Source organism: Branchiostoma lanceolatum, chromosome 10, assembly GCF_035083965.1.
Source record: "Branchiostoma lanceolatum isolate klBraLanc5 chromosome 10, klBraLanc5.hap2, whole genome shotgun sequence".
Lineage (NCBI taxonomy): Eukaryota > Metazoa > Chordata > Leptocardii > Amphioxiformes > Branchiostomatidae > Branchiostoma > Branchiostoma lanceolatum.
The window spans coordinates 7,507,043-7,524,095 of record NC_089731.1 but is presented as its reverse complement, the minus strand read 5'-3'; the positions used below and the strand labels follow the sequence as shown (position 1 = coordinate 7,524,095).

Genomic DNA, 17,053 nt, shown 5'->3' with positions numbered 1-17,053 from the left:
TTGTAACAAAAGATTTTCACAATTGCCCCGTAAACGAAGGTGCTAAGTTCTCCTGTGTGTTTCCGTCTATTTTCGGTGGCCACGCTAGACCACCAGCGGATTTGTTTTGACGGAGCGTCACCCGCGCGCGACGATGTACACTGTTCGGCACCGCTAATATCCGGCATTTTCCCGCTCCAAAACACTCCACTAGACCCACGTTTTTAATGTTTTGCCTCGTGTGTAACACGATTCGATTTGCATTACTGACGGGACGAAAATGTTATGATAGAAAAAATTCACCCCGTCCCGGCGTCCGTCCCAAAAACATGAACGACATGAAAATATATTTTCTTACAGATTCAATCACGAAAATCAACAGCATGGGATTCCAAATTTTCACAAAGGCCGACCATTTATCATGGTTGAACTTCCTTCCAAGGCGTGCGATAGATAAACATTCCCGGCACATAATAGTACCAGACTAACTACGCAAGCTCATGATAAAAATAGGGAGAATGTTTGTCAGTGAAGTTTGACCACCAGAGGGTAAATTCATTTAACGTTACAAGCGCAAACGGGCGAATCATTGACCTTACCGGGGACTGACTCTACTGGCCTAATCATTCCTTTTTTGCCGAATTCTACGATCCATACGCCCGTACGCAGGAAAGCCTGGTGGACGCTACACATCACGGGAGACGCGTGTTGGTCCGAGACAGACAGCGGCGTGCTTTCGATCGCGTAGCGGCGACAACGTGCGGGACCAAAACGCCTGTCCCCAGTGAGACCGTGTGTTTTGCGCGGCATGCCCCGAATCCGTCTACCATTGCTGAATGTGGCCCGATTCATAGAGGTCGTTTTTGTAAACATTATTTCATGTACCCCTCAGCGTGAGAATTCCTTGTGCAACAACTTCGCCACATTATATATTCAAGTTCCCTGCGCACCGCCCTCCGCCCGCCTTTGATGTCTTTGATCATGTATGAAGTCGGCGGCAGAGAGATCATCAATCAATTTTGTCAGGAGTTGCGCGCCAGTCTGAGGAGAATCGATCTCCCGTGTTGTGTTGAAGAATTTGGAGTTTGAAAATATCTGGAATAACTAATGCTGAAATAAACATTCACAAAATCATTGATTTAACTTAATTTCTGTTATAAAATTTCCTAAACTGCAGTTTAACCACCCAGTTCAACGGAACATGGTGTTTTCCCGATAATCACGTAAAATGTTTACGTCCGGTCTTTCCTCCTCGTAAGCAAACTTCCAGCTTGTCGCCAAACTTTGCCGAGGCGATAAGTACAGAAGCTGAGCGCGCTCGTTGTTTTGTTGTGCTAGCCATGCAGTGACGAGTCTTCGATTATCTGTAGTTGTTGAAGGACACACAGAAATCTTCGGACTGTAGTTTACCGCTTCGAAGGGCGTGACAGTCAACGGTAGTAAGGTTTGAACGAGCGTTGTGTTTCTCAGCTCACCTCTTCCAAACGTAAACAACGGGTGCGGGTTAACGTGAGCGGCGGGGAATTTGTTCGGCTGGCGACACCCCCGTACCGTGCCGGTAGCGTGGTGTGTGTCGTGTTTCCTTGAAACGGATTTTTAACAATAGAAAACTAGATCTATTCAAGATTTCTAACAAATTTAATGGAAACTTTTCTGTCCGGCGTAGTAGGATTTTGGGAGTACCCAACCGCGTTCTTCACGTGGAAATTTTTGATACCGCGAAAGTAAACAAAACACCTACGATCGCCTGCCAGGCTTCTCGCGGTGGGGCGTCTTTATTGGTCTATCATTAGGTGCTATCAGCTACTTAGCAGGGACGTGTAAATTGCTTTCGTATGGCTCATTTAACCAATGTTCGAAACTGTACGAACAAAAGATGAATCTATATGTTGTGATAGTTTCGAAACTTATATCAATATTGTACCCGCCGATTTAAATGTTTCTGACATGCTGGAACACAACAAAACGTAACATACGAAATGTGACCACGAAAAGAAATATATTTTATTCATTTCTTTATTTAATAAAAGGTAACCATTATTTACTAAAAATGTAAACAAATTCCAGGGTAAGGCCCAAAAGTGTCTTCGGATTGGGGGTTTATTCCAAAAACGATGGTATAGTACTTGCCTGCGGTCACTTGTCACGTGAATGGAAAATTCCGTCGTCTGCAGCGTGCGAACGTGCTAATTATGAAAACAACAAAATGTAATACGCACATATAAAACGTGACTACAAAAAGAAATCAAATTTATCAATGTATTCATCAATTAAATGTCAAGTAACTATTACTACTGGAAATGTAAAGATTTTCTGGGTGGCGGTTGTTTTAAAGGGAGAACGGTAATTATTTTATTCCGAAAACACTGCGACGCCGGTGTAGCACTTGCCTGCGGTCCCATGAATGGAAAATTACAGAGCGGGCATTTTCAAATGTGTTTACTAAACGAAAGCGACACAAAATATTTAGAGTTCTCAATTACCAAAAATATCTCTATACGTAAGATAACAATGTAGGGAAGGAATTCGGGATATTTAAACCCTTCTTACCTGGTAACGTTAGTACTGTCTGCTATCTGACGATAGAAAAATGTTGGTCGTGACGCAGAGTGTCGTCTGCTAGCGTGCTAACTAGTGATGGAAAATTCCGCAGAAGCTTTCCAACCGACATGCAGCGGGGGGATGTGTATGCAAGTTCGACAGCAAAAGGTGTTGAACCCGGCGTTATATCCTTTTTATCTACATTTTATGATATTATAACTACTTTGACATATTTGTTTAGGCATACATTCCTATATACCTTGTTCTTACCCTATATCAATAATGATACATTCAACTTACTCCCCCACAATATCAAAATGGACGCGTCCGCATGCCGCGCGCCTATTAGTATTGAAAGTGACAGAAGTGGCAAATATTGTCAAAAAAGCCCAAAATAGATCGTTTTGAAGATATGTATGCCAAAAATGGGAATGTAGTCCTTTAAATATTTGTTCAAGCCACATATACAGCAAATTTCAGGTCATTCGGTTGAAATACCAGGGCGCAGGAGGCCAAGATATGCTAAAAATAGCCTAAAAACCTCAATAAAATCACTTTCAAGGTCAATATCAAAAAAAGGAAAAGAACGCACATTGGTTTTTGCCTACATTACCTCTGTACCAAATTTCAGGTCATTTGGTCAAAAAATGACAGAGATGAATCGATTTGAAGATTTGACAGGAGGAGAAGAAGAAGAAGAAGAAGAAGAAGAAGAAGAAACATGAGTAAAAACAATATGTTTAGCCATACTAGGTATGGCTAAACATAATGAACAAAAACTAGAAAGGCCGTCATTTGCCCCTGAGCAAATACAGCATGTTTAGCCATACTCCTCCCCATGCAAGAAGTGGGCTGTCCCAAAATAACACCTGGGCAAATCGAAATATTAACTGCATGTAGAAAGGCAACATTTGCGAGAGCATTATACTTCGACAATCTCCCTCCTGATGCATAAATGGACTGTTCCAAAATCACCCGTACAAAAACTCTCTCTACAAGTTCTGTGAGACCCCAAGAGCTTCTTACTGCAAAGGCTTGCGTGTGTTCCTGCAATATGACCTCAGGTGACCTAAATAGAACAGTGTTCTTTGGCCAGTAGCAAATGGAACGCGGGGATCCTTAGATAGAACATGGATTCCTTGGCCAGCAGCAAATAGAACATGGAACGTGGATACCACTTTTGGCCTGTTTTTGGTCTGAAAATGGGTCCAAAAGTCCCCAAAATGAAGCATTCTGAAGTGATGTACACCAGAATTGTGATTGAAATCCTGTAGGGACATGTTCAAGGCACCCTTGTACAGAATTCCAGGTCACTTGCTAGCAATACCAGGGCACAGGAGCCCAAAATATAAAAATTGTCTAAAAATGCCCCAAAAAAACTCCATAAAAATGTTTTTAAGGCCTGTTTCGAAAGAAATGAAAAAGCACCTAAGGGTATTTGCCATCTTTACCTACATGCCAAATTTCAGGTCGTTTGGCCCAAAAATGACGGAGTAGATTCCATTTGAAGACTTGGCAGGAGGAGAAGAAGAAGAAGAAGAAGAAGAACATGAACAAAAACAATATGTTGAGCCATACTAGGTATGGCTAAACATAACTAGAAAGGCCGTCATTTGCCCCTGAGCAAATACAGCATGTTTAGCCATACTCCTCCCCATGCAAGAAGTGGGCTGTCCCAAAATAACACCTGGGCAAATCGAAATATTAACTGTATGTAGAAAGGCAACATTTGCGAGAGCATTATACTTCGACAATCTCCCTCCTGATGCATAAATGGACTGTTCCAAAATCACCCGTACAAAAACTCTCTCTACAAGTTCTGTGAGACCCCAAGAGCTTCTTACTGCAAAGGCTTGCGTGTGTTCCTGCAATATGACCTCAGGTGACCTAAATAGAACAGTGTTCTTTGGCCAGTAGCAAATGGAACGCGAGGATCCTTAGATAGAACATGGATTCCTTGGCCAGCAGCAAATAGAACATGGAACGTGGATACCACTTTTGGCCTGTTTTTGGTCTGAAAATGGGTCCAAAAGTCCCAAAATGAAGCATTCTGAAGTGATGTACACCAGAATTGTGATTGAAATCCTGTAGGGACATGTTCAAAGCACCCTTGTACCGAATTTCAGGTAACTTGCTAGCAATACCAGGGCACAGGAGCCCAAAATATAAAAATTGTCTAAAAATGCCCCAAAAAACCTCCATAAAAATGTTTTCAAGGCCTGTTTCGAAAGAAATGAAAAAGCACCTAAGGGTATTTGCCATCTTTACCTACATGCCAAATTTCAGGTCGTTTGGCCCAAAAATGACGGAGTAGATTCCATTTGAAGACTTGGCAGGAGAAGAAGAACGTGAACAAAAACAATATGTTGAGCCATACTAGGTATGGCTAAACATAACAATATGTTGAGCCATACTAGGTATGGCTAAACATAACAATATGTTAGGCCACGTTTGTTCGATATTAATGACATCCGCGCGCACATCAAGTTTCGTCCTTTTCTAAAAGAAAAAAACAACCGTTGTGAATTGTACAAAGCAGCTGAGGAAATATATGCCGTGAGTTGCACAAGAAAGTCATAAAACAGCTGGTAATGCCAAAATCAAAGTTAAAGAACAAGAAGTGAAAGAACGAAAATTATGAATCCATTGTTCCTTATAGTTCCCAGGGGATGTCATCCATGTAATCGTATCAACATGGCCTAATAAGTTACTGACAATATACTATGTGAGCCGTCAACCTTATGTTATGACTTGGCGCCTGGGCTGTTGAAAGACAAACGTCCCTGAAACAGGAAGTCAGTGCGACTTTCCCGCGCCCTCAACGGCTGAGCAAGTCGACCTTGTTGATAAACTCAGAGCAGCCAGTTGAAGATTGGGAACATCATGCAGCGCTCGGTCCTGACTGTTTTGCTGCTCTGTCGCCTATCTTATGGTAAGTTTTACACGTTTTCTACTTAAAGTAAGCAAGGTGTTACTGTAAAGAAGCAGAAAACGGTGCAATAGTATAAAGATCTGCTTTGATGTTGATCAGTCAGATGCAGATATTACCTACATGATCCTACATGCCAATTGGTCAAGGCGAGTATCAAATCTTTGTCGAACGTACAAGTCGAAACTCAGCCTGTATCGAGCACCCTTTTACTAATAAATGTAGATTGTAGTGAGTAGATGTTAGATACATGTACGTTATAGAGCCTGCTTTTAGAAATCATCGACTATAAACGCGCGCATGTCCCAGTTGTAGCAGTTGGTTGGCCAAGAAAGGTGGGGAGGGGGGCACTAATCCGACTGATGTTTCGTTTGACTTCAACATTACCTCCTTGTACAAAGATACATGATCATGACATCTTTCCGTCCAAACAGATCGAAGTCATCGAATATCAAGGACTGAGTTTCTTTCATTTTCAAGTTATTAATTTGCTTTGACCCACTAATGGTTCAGTTTCGACTCGCTAGTGGTTCAGTTTTAAGCCACTATAGCTAGTAGATCAGTTTTGACCAACTTTCATTATGATTTTTTCTAAAGTTTTAGAAAACCGGGGAAATGATCATAAAGTTGAAATCACATTCGAAATATTTCAAAAGAATCTAATCTCTTCCACAAATAATTTCTAGATTTTTGTAAATTATGACAGTAGCAACCCTCTCGGTGACTTGGAGTGGACTTTTTACTAGAGTTCTAGATGTTTACAAGGCAGAATACTGATCCATATATCTATATTAACAGCCCAGGACATATGAACAGCAATATGACTCTGGCAGTGAGCACCAAGTCGCTTTATCATGTGTAACTGAGTTGTGTGACCCTCCTCTTGCACATATTATAGATCTTGCATCGTTACCTGCAGCTGGTTGCCTTTAATTGTGTTGGCCGACGTTTTTTTTCCGAATCTTCATAGTCGTTTGGTACTGCCAATGCCTAGAACAACAAGACGAGAGAGCGGTGAGAACATATTTTCATAACGTCGCCAGATAATGTCCACACCGTTGCCAATCAAAGAAAAAGAGAATGGGTTGATGTGCTCATCTTTTCCTTAGCTGCAATTTCTCATTCTCCATGTGCCAGTGTTTTTTATTTTATTTTGGCGACGCCTCAGTGTCGAGCCAAATGGTATAGTATTGTGTGCAGTTTGCAAATATTCTAGGAATTGCACAGTAATCTGTCCACGGGCATTTTAAGCCAATAAGAATGTTTGGAATGTTAGTCAGCAGTGCAAAGGATAGAAAGCCATGCAGGCCCCCTGGGGACATTCGTCTAGTTTTTAAGTGCTTCTTGTTTCTGTACATGTATGTGCAGTTTTCTGTCTGGTTCGCCTGACGTCAGGTCCTCGTGAGAACGAAGGTCACGTGGAGGTGTACCACTCCGGGAGATGGGGAGGGGTCTGTGACGACGACTGGGACATCAAGGACGCAACGGTCGTCTGTCGGGAATTAGGTACATAGTAACAAACCTTTCTCATGATATTTTTACCAGCTTTTTTAAAAAGCTTTTCCTATTGGTAATCTAAACGGCATCCAGGAAGGTTTGATTTTTACTTCGAGTGATAAAATAAATAGGACAATAATGTGGCCATTAGCTATTATACAGCAAAGGATAGGGTGACAAAATTGTGGCGGTTTTCATGCAAGATATACAAATGTGACGATGGGGATGGCAGGGCGTAACGAAGTCTATACAAGTCATTACACGCACAACCACCTGTTCATCCTCACCATATTGTCTGATGGTTGCGAGGCCAGTTTTTTTCTTGTTTAATCTACTCTAGCAAACGATATCAATGTACTTTATGCAACGAAAAATATTAACTTTCTAGATGCTGATGTAAATTTCTGGGAAGCCCTGGCCATTAAAAACAACATTATTTACATTGAACATCACATGGAGATTTTACGATTGCTCCTACAGTTGTTGATGGTTTGGGGGTAACTATTCAGTTAAGTTAATTCAGACCCAGAGACAGGTTATATTGAGTCCCTAATTTCATTTCAAGTCAAGGGAAAATCAAACGATGATTTTCAAATGATGATTTTCTATGTAGGGTATCAGAGTGCAAGTGAGGCCTCAGCGTTTGCCAAGTACAGAAACGGCAGCAGCAAAGCAACATTCTATTGGTTGGACAATGTTCAGTGCTCTGGGAAGGAGAGCACCCTCGAGTCTTGTCCCCGGAGTAACCAGTGGGGAATACACAACTGTAACCCAGTGGGAGAGAACGCAGGCGCAGTGTGCTCAAGTGAGATCTGCATAGTTACACACATCTTACAACTTAAGTTAATATAAACATACAACATAACAGGCTATTTATAGTCGAGGGGAGTTTGTTACCGTTATGTTTCTTCTTCAATTATCTTCTTTGCAAAATGATTTTAACTGGTGTTGTGCCATATGAACTTACATTAACTTTATTGCTTGACAATCGATCTGTATATGTCGGGTATCTTCTTGAATGTTTTCCTACACACAAGCAAATGTACTAGGATCCGGATATCGCGGTGCAATTTTACTACATTTGTAGCACTGACCGTTTCTTTCTAGATTGTGCCAATGCCTCTTGTAGCAACAACGGAGCCTGTGTGACGTCACCTTCACCGGGTGCTGGTAACTTCACTTGTAGTTGTGCTGTTGGGTGGACAGGAGAATTCTGTCAAGGTGATGACATAATCATGTGTTCAGACTCTTTCCAACGATTTACAACAAAAGGCTTGTATCATTCTTGTATGTGATGCTATGCCATAAAGATAATAATGTTCTTTATTGGTCAGAAATTACCCATGCGAAGGCAACCTTTCTAGTGCTGAATTGGTGCAGGGTTTACAATCACATAATACACATGTGTAACAGATACATATTTGCTGAAATGCTTAAAGTGTAATTTCTTACCAAGCTACTTATTCGTCAGGCTACTTAATGCGTCTGCTAAACCTAGTGACGTAGCCTGTTACGTAATAGGTGCTTGCACTCACGTGACCATGACGCAATTATTGTCCGCCATGTTAGATGGTCAGACATGTATGTTGGATACCGTCAACGTAGATACAATGTCAATCATGTTTGTGCAATGATAAATTATTTGTTGTTGTTGTTGTCATGTGTTGTTTGGTGATGTTGAAAACACAGAAGATGTGGACGAGTGTGGTCTGGGAGCCTGTCGCAACCGAGCAAACTGCACCAATACGGGCGGAGGTTACACGTGTTCGTGTCCAATCGGTTACATTGGTAGAAATTGCCAAACAAGTGAGTTTTGCGCCGTTTTTTTTTTAATACACCATCCGTAGATCGTAAGAGATTTACACAGCTACCATGTACTGTTATTAGTATGTAGTGTGAACAGACTGAATATTAAAATATATATGATCCATGTACGATTGTCTAGATATAGTGTGCGACGTTTTTCTTTCCGTAATTTGAAATTCCCACAGACCTATGTGATCCCAGCCCCTGTCAGCATGAGGGCGAGTGCGTCCCGGAGAGTCAGGGTTACCGCTGCGCCTGTCAACAAGGCTGGGAGGGAACACACTGTGGCACGGGTAACTGACTAACTTATGTCACGTCATGATCAGAGCTAATCACAATCGTCGGAAAATTCCTTTTTGTTTGCTTTAAAATGAAAGATCATGAAATGATCACGACTATATTTTCAAAAGAATATCATCATGAATGTAAACGCCTTTGGTGATAAATTCCAACCCTTTATAGAATCATTTATAACCGACTGAGATCTACCCAAATTCCTTCTGATTTAGGTACAGTTTGTGGTTTAAGGTAGTTTTCGTCATTTAGGCGAACCCTTATAATGTATGTATATGATATCTTCCAGCGTCAGGTGTCGTAACTACCTGTACGAAGAGCCGCATGCGGATAGACATCCCACGAGGCTACGTTGGGGGTCTACCGGCAGGGCACCTACAGTTACGGGACCCGTCTTGTAACGTCACCGGCAATGAAACCTTCGTATCCATCTCTACACCACTTAGGGGCTGTGGAACCAGGAGGCTGGTAAGCGATCATAGTCATCGATTCTGATCAGTCAATACTAAATGCCCATCAACAAAGTTGTCACTGACGAAAAGTATACTGGATGCTACTTGAAACGTCTGACCATTTCCAAAATCATATCCAATTGCTTGAGTAACTGTCATTTTGCGTAAAGTTGTCGTTACTTCTACAAGCTATAGAATCATTAAGAAGGAAATGTTTCTTTTAACAAATGGGTCCACTGATAGTACTTTTTAGAGGATTTGCTAAACATCGAGAGGCAATGAAGTCCGTGTGATAATGAATTTTAAACAATTCGTAAACAATACTATGCTCTCTCTCACGTCCGTAGGTAACCAGTAATGACATCATTTACACCAACGTCATCACCAACAGACGGGTATACATCCAGGGTATCGCTACACGGATTCAAAGCGTAAGCAATAACGTTTGATCATACTAATCTGTATATATATAAATATATATAAATATATATAGATAGATAGATAGATTATTTACTTATTTTCAATGATTGTCGCTATTACTGCTACATCTACAGTTCACTCAGTTCCTAACGTGGTACAAAATCCAAATATATTACTTAAAACCGTTCAGGTCCGCATCACCGTCCAGTGCCGATACCCGCGGGTGGTCCAGGCCAAGTTCAACTACCAGCCCGACAGTCGCGTCATTGAGTTCCAGGATAGCGGCACGGGCAGGCTGGGGTTCGAGATGAGGCTGTACGCCACGTCCGCATTCCGACGGGTGTACGACCAAGGAAAGTTCCCCATTCGCGTAAGAAGAGGAAGAAAAACTTTCAATCATTTTTAGACTGTGTTCCTTTTTACACAAACCTTCGGGATATTTGGTTAAGTTCCTTACTCATAGGCAAGAGATATTTACTTGCCAAGGTTTTGTTAGTGATTTTGCAACCTTTCCTAGAGCAATACTGACTGGTGTTACTTAGCCTCTACCAGGCTCGGCGGATCGCTGGGAAGATAGTAGAAATTGGCCAAATAGAGTGAATTGTATGAAGGGAGTCGGCTACGGAGAGAGGGTCCAATATGCAATCCTAGCCTGCGAATGAAACCCTCTAATGGCAAACTCCCCGGGCGCTGGCAAATATTTCCCAATAGCCGGCACGGTTAGTCTGGTAGAGACTAGGTGTTACTACCCAATGCTAGGTGGCGCTGCATTGGGAAGAATGCGGTCCCAAACGTGACTAAGCCCCTCTCATCACAATCAAAAGTTTCTTCTTGGTACCTTCCGCAGCTGCAGTCTACGTAGCTTATCCTTTTTCCGCATGACAACAGGTTCATGTTTTGTTTTTCTTGGCCTCCCTTCCTTTTTTCCCATTCTTTCCTTCCTTCTTTCTTTCTTCATGCGAATCTATACTGTAGGTGAAGCTGGGAGAACCGTTATACGTGGGTGTGAAAGTCCTAGGTGGTGACCAGGGACTGGCGGTGTTACTCCAGACGTGCAGAGCTACTCCCTCGCCTGACCCAGACGACACGACCGGCTTTCCCTTCGTTGTCGCCGGGTACGTACTGTTCGGCTGTGATCTCTGGTAAAATACAATTATCTGACATGACAGACCTTTGATTAGCATTGTTGATTGTAAATTTGTGGTCTTTCTAGTCCTTTTCTGAGCTGACATTAGATACTTATCAGTCGGTACGTCCACAAGTTTATTAGTCATTTTGTACATCATGCAAAGTCTGGATGTTTTTCTTCTGCATACTGTGTTTAAGTGTTAGATCACGTCGTTCCATTCTACTTTTAATTTCTAACTTGATACTGAAGCGATAGCGAAAATAATGTATATTATGATGAGAGGACAAAATTTCAATGAAACTTTCGATTCGTTCTCTCCACTTTGCATAACAGATGTCCAGTGGATGATACTGTGACTCTTGTTTCTTCTCCTGACGTCACAGAAAGCAGGTTCACCATCCGGGCCTTCAGGTTCATTACCGATAATGAACAGGTAACGTTATGTAATTAGCTACCCCGCAAAACTTTATTGTATGGATCGGACTGTTAGAATTGAAAACTAATGGAGACCTTAATAAACAAACAAACTCGTAAATCAACGTTTCAATAGTCAAGTGTCTCTTAATTTGCGACGTAACGCACTGGTAAATCAAAGTAAAAAAAATCACCATATTTCCAACAAACAGAATGTATCAATACCGACTCAGTTTCACATTGGTGAAAAGATCACACTGAAAACGAAATTTTGAGCACAGTCCGTTTACCGTCAAAGGTAACGTTTAAATGTGTCCCTTCCTAATTAGGTGTTCTTGCACTGCGACGCCATCGTGTGTAACGCTACAGACCCGCAGTCCAGATGCTCTCAGGGGTGTGTGACGTCAGCAAACGTCACTCAATCAGAGCGCATGCGCAGGTCAGCTGGCTACAACAATCACGTGATGAGCGGCCCTATCATGATATTCATGAACGAAAAGGCCTCTGAAGATAACAGCGGTTAGTAGATATAGTCTAATGTCCATGCCACACAACCACAGATACATTAAACTTCTGTGTACGAGCATTAGTGACAATTTTTGTTTGATTGTAACTTTTTGGCGATTTTTCTGGGGCGGACGCATTTTTTGTCATTTGTTATTTCGGCAGCTCTGTATCCCCTAAAACATTCCATTTTCTTTCTTTTCTTTTTCCTTTTTCAGGAGGGGTAACGTCTTCTGTGCTGCTGCCCATTGCTCTGTTGGCCATAACTGCTCTGACCGTCTTGGTTCTTGCGGGCGTTGTGCTGTTCCAACTAGCTGGCCATCGTCGTAATGAGGGGACTGCTGGATAGAAACGCCTTACATGTCTACAAGAAACGACTAGCTTTTGTTTGCGGTTAACTAATTATGTGTTTCTAAAAGCTCTTCGCACCGATCATGACTGTGTGTTACCCTTGACAACCTTTTTATAGTTCTTGTTATCGTTATGGTTAAGTTAAATCTATAACCTGTTTATATCACAACCAACATAAGAAGTATATGAAAAACAGATATGGAACATTAACATGACGTATTGAGTGGACTTTTTTTTCAAGACTACACCATACATTAAAATTTTGAGGACTGTGTGTTTTATTCTGTATTTCTTCGTAGCTTAGCGTACGGTTGTGTTTGTTATTTCTTCTTATTCGTGTTCTGTCATATAAAGAACAACAACAAGGACTCAATGGCGTTATCAATGTTTGTTTACGATAATATCTGACAAAGGAAGAGTAAACAAGTAGAAAACCTATAACTATTCTGTGCCGGGCCAGCCGTCAGTGGTAGACATATAAACATTTCATTAAAGTGTGACCTGCTTTAAATGACACAGTATGTGATCACCTTTGCATTGAAAAGGAGTTGAATGAATAAAACAAGTGTTTTCATCGTGTGATTTACCTTTTAAGCTAGTGTTGCTGGTAATTACATCTGCATGGTAAAGATACATGCAATCAAACAAAACAGTGCCGAGGCGCATTGTGGTTTTCCTTCCCGTTTGTCTAAAACAAAGCCATTTAGCAGAGCACTCAACAACTGGAACACTCAGACCCTTTCACAGGAGTCTGCGATAAGACAAAAGAAAGGCTTTCATACATACTATGAACCTTTAACGCTCTGCTACAACCGGTAAACGCTGAAAGACGTTTCCGTAAATGCACCTTTTGAATTGTGATACGCTAGACACACAGCCATAACTTAACACGATTTTCAGTTACGCCATGGTGTGGCTGGGTCTGTATGTATGTTTGTATGTATAACGAATAAAAAACATCAGCAACAATTTTGTAATTTTCACCCATGTTTTATTAGTCTGTGGCTGAGCTAAAACTGGCGGTTACTCAACTTTTTCAGCATGGTAGCAACAAAGGCTGGAAAGTACTGACGTTTTGTTTTTTGGCATTACAGCAGCTTTTTTCATGTCTGTTTATCTTTCCATTAAAAAGCAACACAAAAACATAAGGAGTGTACAAGCACATACTCCTGTGTCTGTGAGCCATTCTTTTTTATTCAATACTTAGTCTCATAGTCAAACGATGTGTTGAAATTGGATCGGTTTGTGTATTTTGTTTGACTTTGACTGATTGATTTTTTTGTTTAATACAATAGTATTGTTCCTTTGCAATTCAGTTTTATCAATGGCATTCTATTTGTTGGTCTTAATTCACTGTTATTACCAGAACTATCACTTCAATGCTGCAAAAGTATTTCTTACCCATCATAGATCATTTGAGTCACAGGATTTGTAACTTTGAGTGATAAAAAGAGGCACCTTCTGCCACTACATACTGTAACCATGCCCACTCACCACACCTCCAAACGTACCATCCACAACACCAGAGTCACAGGACATTCAGAAGCTGAGAGGTTATAACACTTAGACAGTTTATTAGAACTCCCAAACTTTTACATTTTTCAATTATCATTGTACAACGTGCACGGTGGTGCCAACATCAGTCGTATTTGGGTTGTCATCTCAGACAATACCCACACTTCCAAGACTAGCTTCTACAAGAAAACACATTGTAAATTATATGCATTCGTGATGATCAACATAGGTTTGATCTATCACACATGTATACATTGTACACATTAGCACAACATCACATATCAATGTTACAATATTACATATAGTCTTACACATCACATTGACCAGTTAATCTTAACTGGTTGTTCCAAAGCATATATTTGTATTCACCAATATCACATTATTTACATCAATGAAGTCGTATATGGGTTGTCATCTCAGACAATGTCCACATTTCCAAGACTAGATTCTACAAGAAAATACATTGTAAAATATTTCAATGACCATCAACATAGATAGATAGATCTATCACTCATGTTAACATTGACATTGCAGTATCATTCAATGTCTTGTACATTGCTTAGAAGAATCTATTTTAACTTGTTTCTCCAAAGCGCATATCTTTTCATCAACATCAAATTATTTACATCGTTGAACTCTACATCAACACGACATTATTGCACAATATCAACATCACGTTTTAGTGAGAAGCGTGTTGCTTTTGTGGGAAGCATTTAGCTCCATGAAAATGATCCCAGAAGTACAAAAGAAACCATACGTGGGACATGCTGCTTCATCACCTTTTAATCCTTAGTACATGATATGTGCCTGCACCCATCTTTCGGAGGGGACGTAGAGTTGGATCCCATGTTCGAGGAGGTGCCTCGAGTTCGTAAATGGGGAAGGGCTAGCAGCCCCTCCCTGTGAAAATATGCCCTGCTACTGAAACAGAAAGGAACCTTGCTGACCTATGTACCACTAAGCACTACAAGGGTCTGGACGAACATGGTAAAAATGACAAGAGCTGACGCATCGTCTTGTACTAGTCATGATCAGTGCATAGCAGAATGTTTTCCTTACGAGAAGGTATTCCGTAAGTAAAATATAGGTACACACATAGATGAGGATGATTCCAAGGGTTATGTACTGTATCGATCAGTATCAGATTTGTTGGTAGGCCGTATATATCTATGACAAGTATCATTGATCAGATCCATACGTACGCCTGCAGAAGGCCTGTTGAAGTCAGTCAGGGCCTTGAAATTTAGACCGATAGTTACGGTTCGTACATAGCGTACAGTGCAACCGCTGTCTGCAATCATCCGTCATATCAATTTGAGGTTCACAACTAGAATCAGTTGCCAGGCATAGCACAGCAGAAAAAGGGTTTGTTGTCCACTAGGTGGTGACTGGTGACCATGCAGCATGCTTCTGGATCAGCAGGTCCAGAGTTCGAATCCCAATTGTGGTCGCTCGTCCGACTTGCGCGGTTCATGAAAGGGGTGCAGTTCTTACAATGGATTGTTCAACCACGGCCGGCCCAATGTTCATATTGCACCTATCTCGATGACGAGAGACTAACAAGAAGAAGTGTAATTTTCCCAGGACATCAACCCTCATAGTATGCTACATGAGCACATAGCGCTTATGTCTTTCGGTACGACCAGTAAGATGTTAACTTGTTCATGCAGGCTTAATTGAGATACGTATTCGTTGCAAAGCATTCTTTCTCAATATGAAGATCAGATTGCTATTCGGGAAACTCCACCTCTCTCTTTCTCTTACACGATGTCAGAAATATGTGAAAAGCTTGTTTGCTGACTTCCGTGTTAAAAGAAGCGGATTTAAACTAGGCCCCCTTTTCAACTAACAAATGTGAGGTACGAGTTGAAGGAAAGTCTGCAGAATACTAGACTTTCAATGGTCTAAAACAGTCTACAGAGCGCTAGACTTATTCAATGGCCTACAACCTTTCTCTTTCAAGTATGTCTATGTTTATGACAAAAAAGTTCTTCTTTTGTCACGTGTGTAGACAAGAGCAGTTTCTGGCTACAGTTCAGCTTCACAGTCAAACATGACGTCTATACAGCTTTCCTGTTGGTACTTTGAGATAAAGTAGCTCATTTAGAGTGACAACCAACTTACTCAGGCTACAAAGGTCTTTTGTCGTCATTAACGATACAGATCACATATTTCTTCTGTTTCTTTGCCGTTAACAAATGGTCCATACATGATCATATGCACGACAGTACCAGTACGCCTCTGGAATTTGAGAACACTCCCTTTCCTTTACCAATGAATACAATGAATATCATTCTAACATAAGATATGTAATGCTACTATACAGACATTATACAAAATATATCATTAAACAAACATTAATCATCATTTCAGCATATTTTAACACCTTTTTGTGCAAAGATGAGCACCACCATCATTGTGTTCTTGATATCTTATTCTTTGTTATTCCATATATTCTGATTTGCTAACAGTTACATGTCTTTTACAACATATTGTCATCTAATCAGGAAGTAGTGGAATGCATCACGCCCGAATGGAAAGGGCTGTATGATTTATTTTAGATACTTTTGGCCCTCTCTTTAGATGGTGGATATGGTATGTTTTTCTTTAGAACCAGGAATGACGGAATAATTCATAAAACAGCTTTAGATGTTGGTGAGAACCCCTGTTATCCTCCTTCGTAATTTCCATCTCAGAAAACTGGCACATTTCTCAAAGAAAAGTGATTCTAGAATTAGTAACTTGGTGTTCAATACTCTCTACAGCCTGGATGTTGCCCTGGGAAAAGCTGATTCCAGCACCATACTAAAACTAAGGGCAGCATCCGGGTCATATCTGCTTCCGTTAGATGGCTGTGCATGCAAGTTTGTTCGGCGTGAAAAAATGTTTTAGCGGGAATTGAAACAATCATGTACATTTTCAATTTGCAGTATATATGTATGCAAGCCTGCGTTTTCGTGTCTATAACAGGAACAAGAATGAAATATTTCATATCCTTTATCACGATATTTGAATGTATGATGTTGTTGCTGTTTTGGTGTATTTATTTTACTTTACATGGACTTTCATACGAGCTTAAAAGACATCAACGTACGTTTTTAGTTAGTTGGCCGCATATTTTTTACATGGCACCTTCAGTCTCATTAGAATTTAGATTTTCGGTTTTATACCTTTAGTCCATGTCAAAATCAGACTGCTATAAAGTTATTCAAATGCATATAA

General features: G+C 40.8%; 1 protein-coding gene across 2 annotated transcripts; it reads left to right on the top strand.

Annotated features, from left to right (window-relative positions):
- Nucleotides 1-5,265: 5,265 nt before the first annotated feature.
- LOC136443672 (ZP domain-containing protein-like) lies at nt 5,266-13,285 on the top strand. 2 transcript variants are annotated; one of them, XM_066440995.1, is made up of 13 exons: nt 5,266-5,452; nt 6,818-6,955; nt 7,560-7,751; nt 8,054-8,167; nt 8,639-8,752; nt 8,938-9,045; nt 9,336-9,514; nt 9,846-9,929; nt 10,109-10,288; nt 10,894-11,033; nt 11,381-11,480; nt 11,791-11,980; nt 12,184-13,285. In XM_066440995.1, exons 1-13 carry the CDS (start codon nt 5,404-5,406, stop codon nt 12,312-12,314), a joined length of 1,719 nt encoding a protein of 572 aa, XP_066297092.1. In that variant the 5' UTR covers nt 5,266-5,403; the 3' UTR covers nt 12,315-13,285. The 2 variants fall into 2 exon arrangements, with proteins under 2 accessions (XP_066297092.1, XP_066297091.1); XM_066440994.1 differs by having other exon boundaries at nt 8,636-8,752.
- Nucleotides 13,286-17,053: the final 3,768 nt, after the last annotated feature.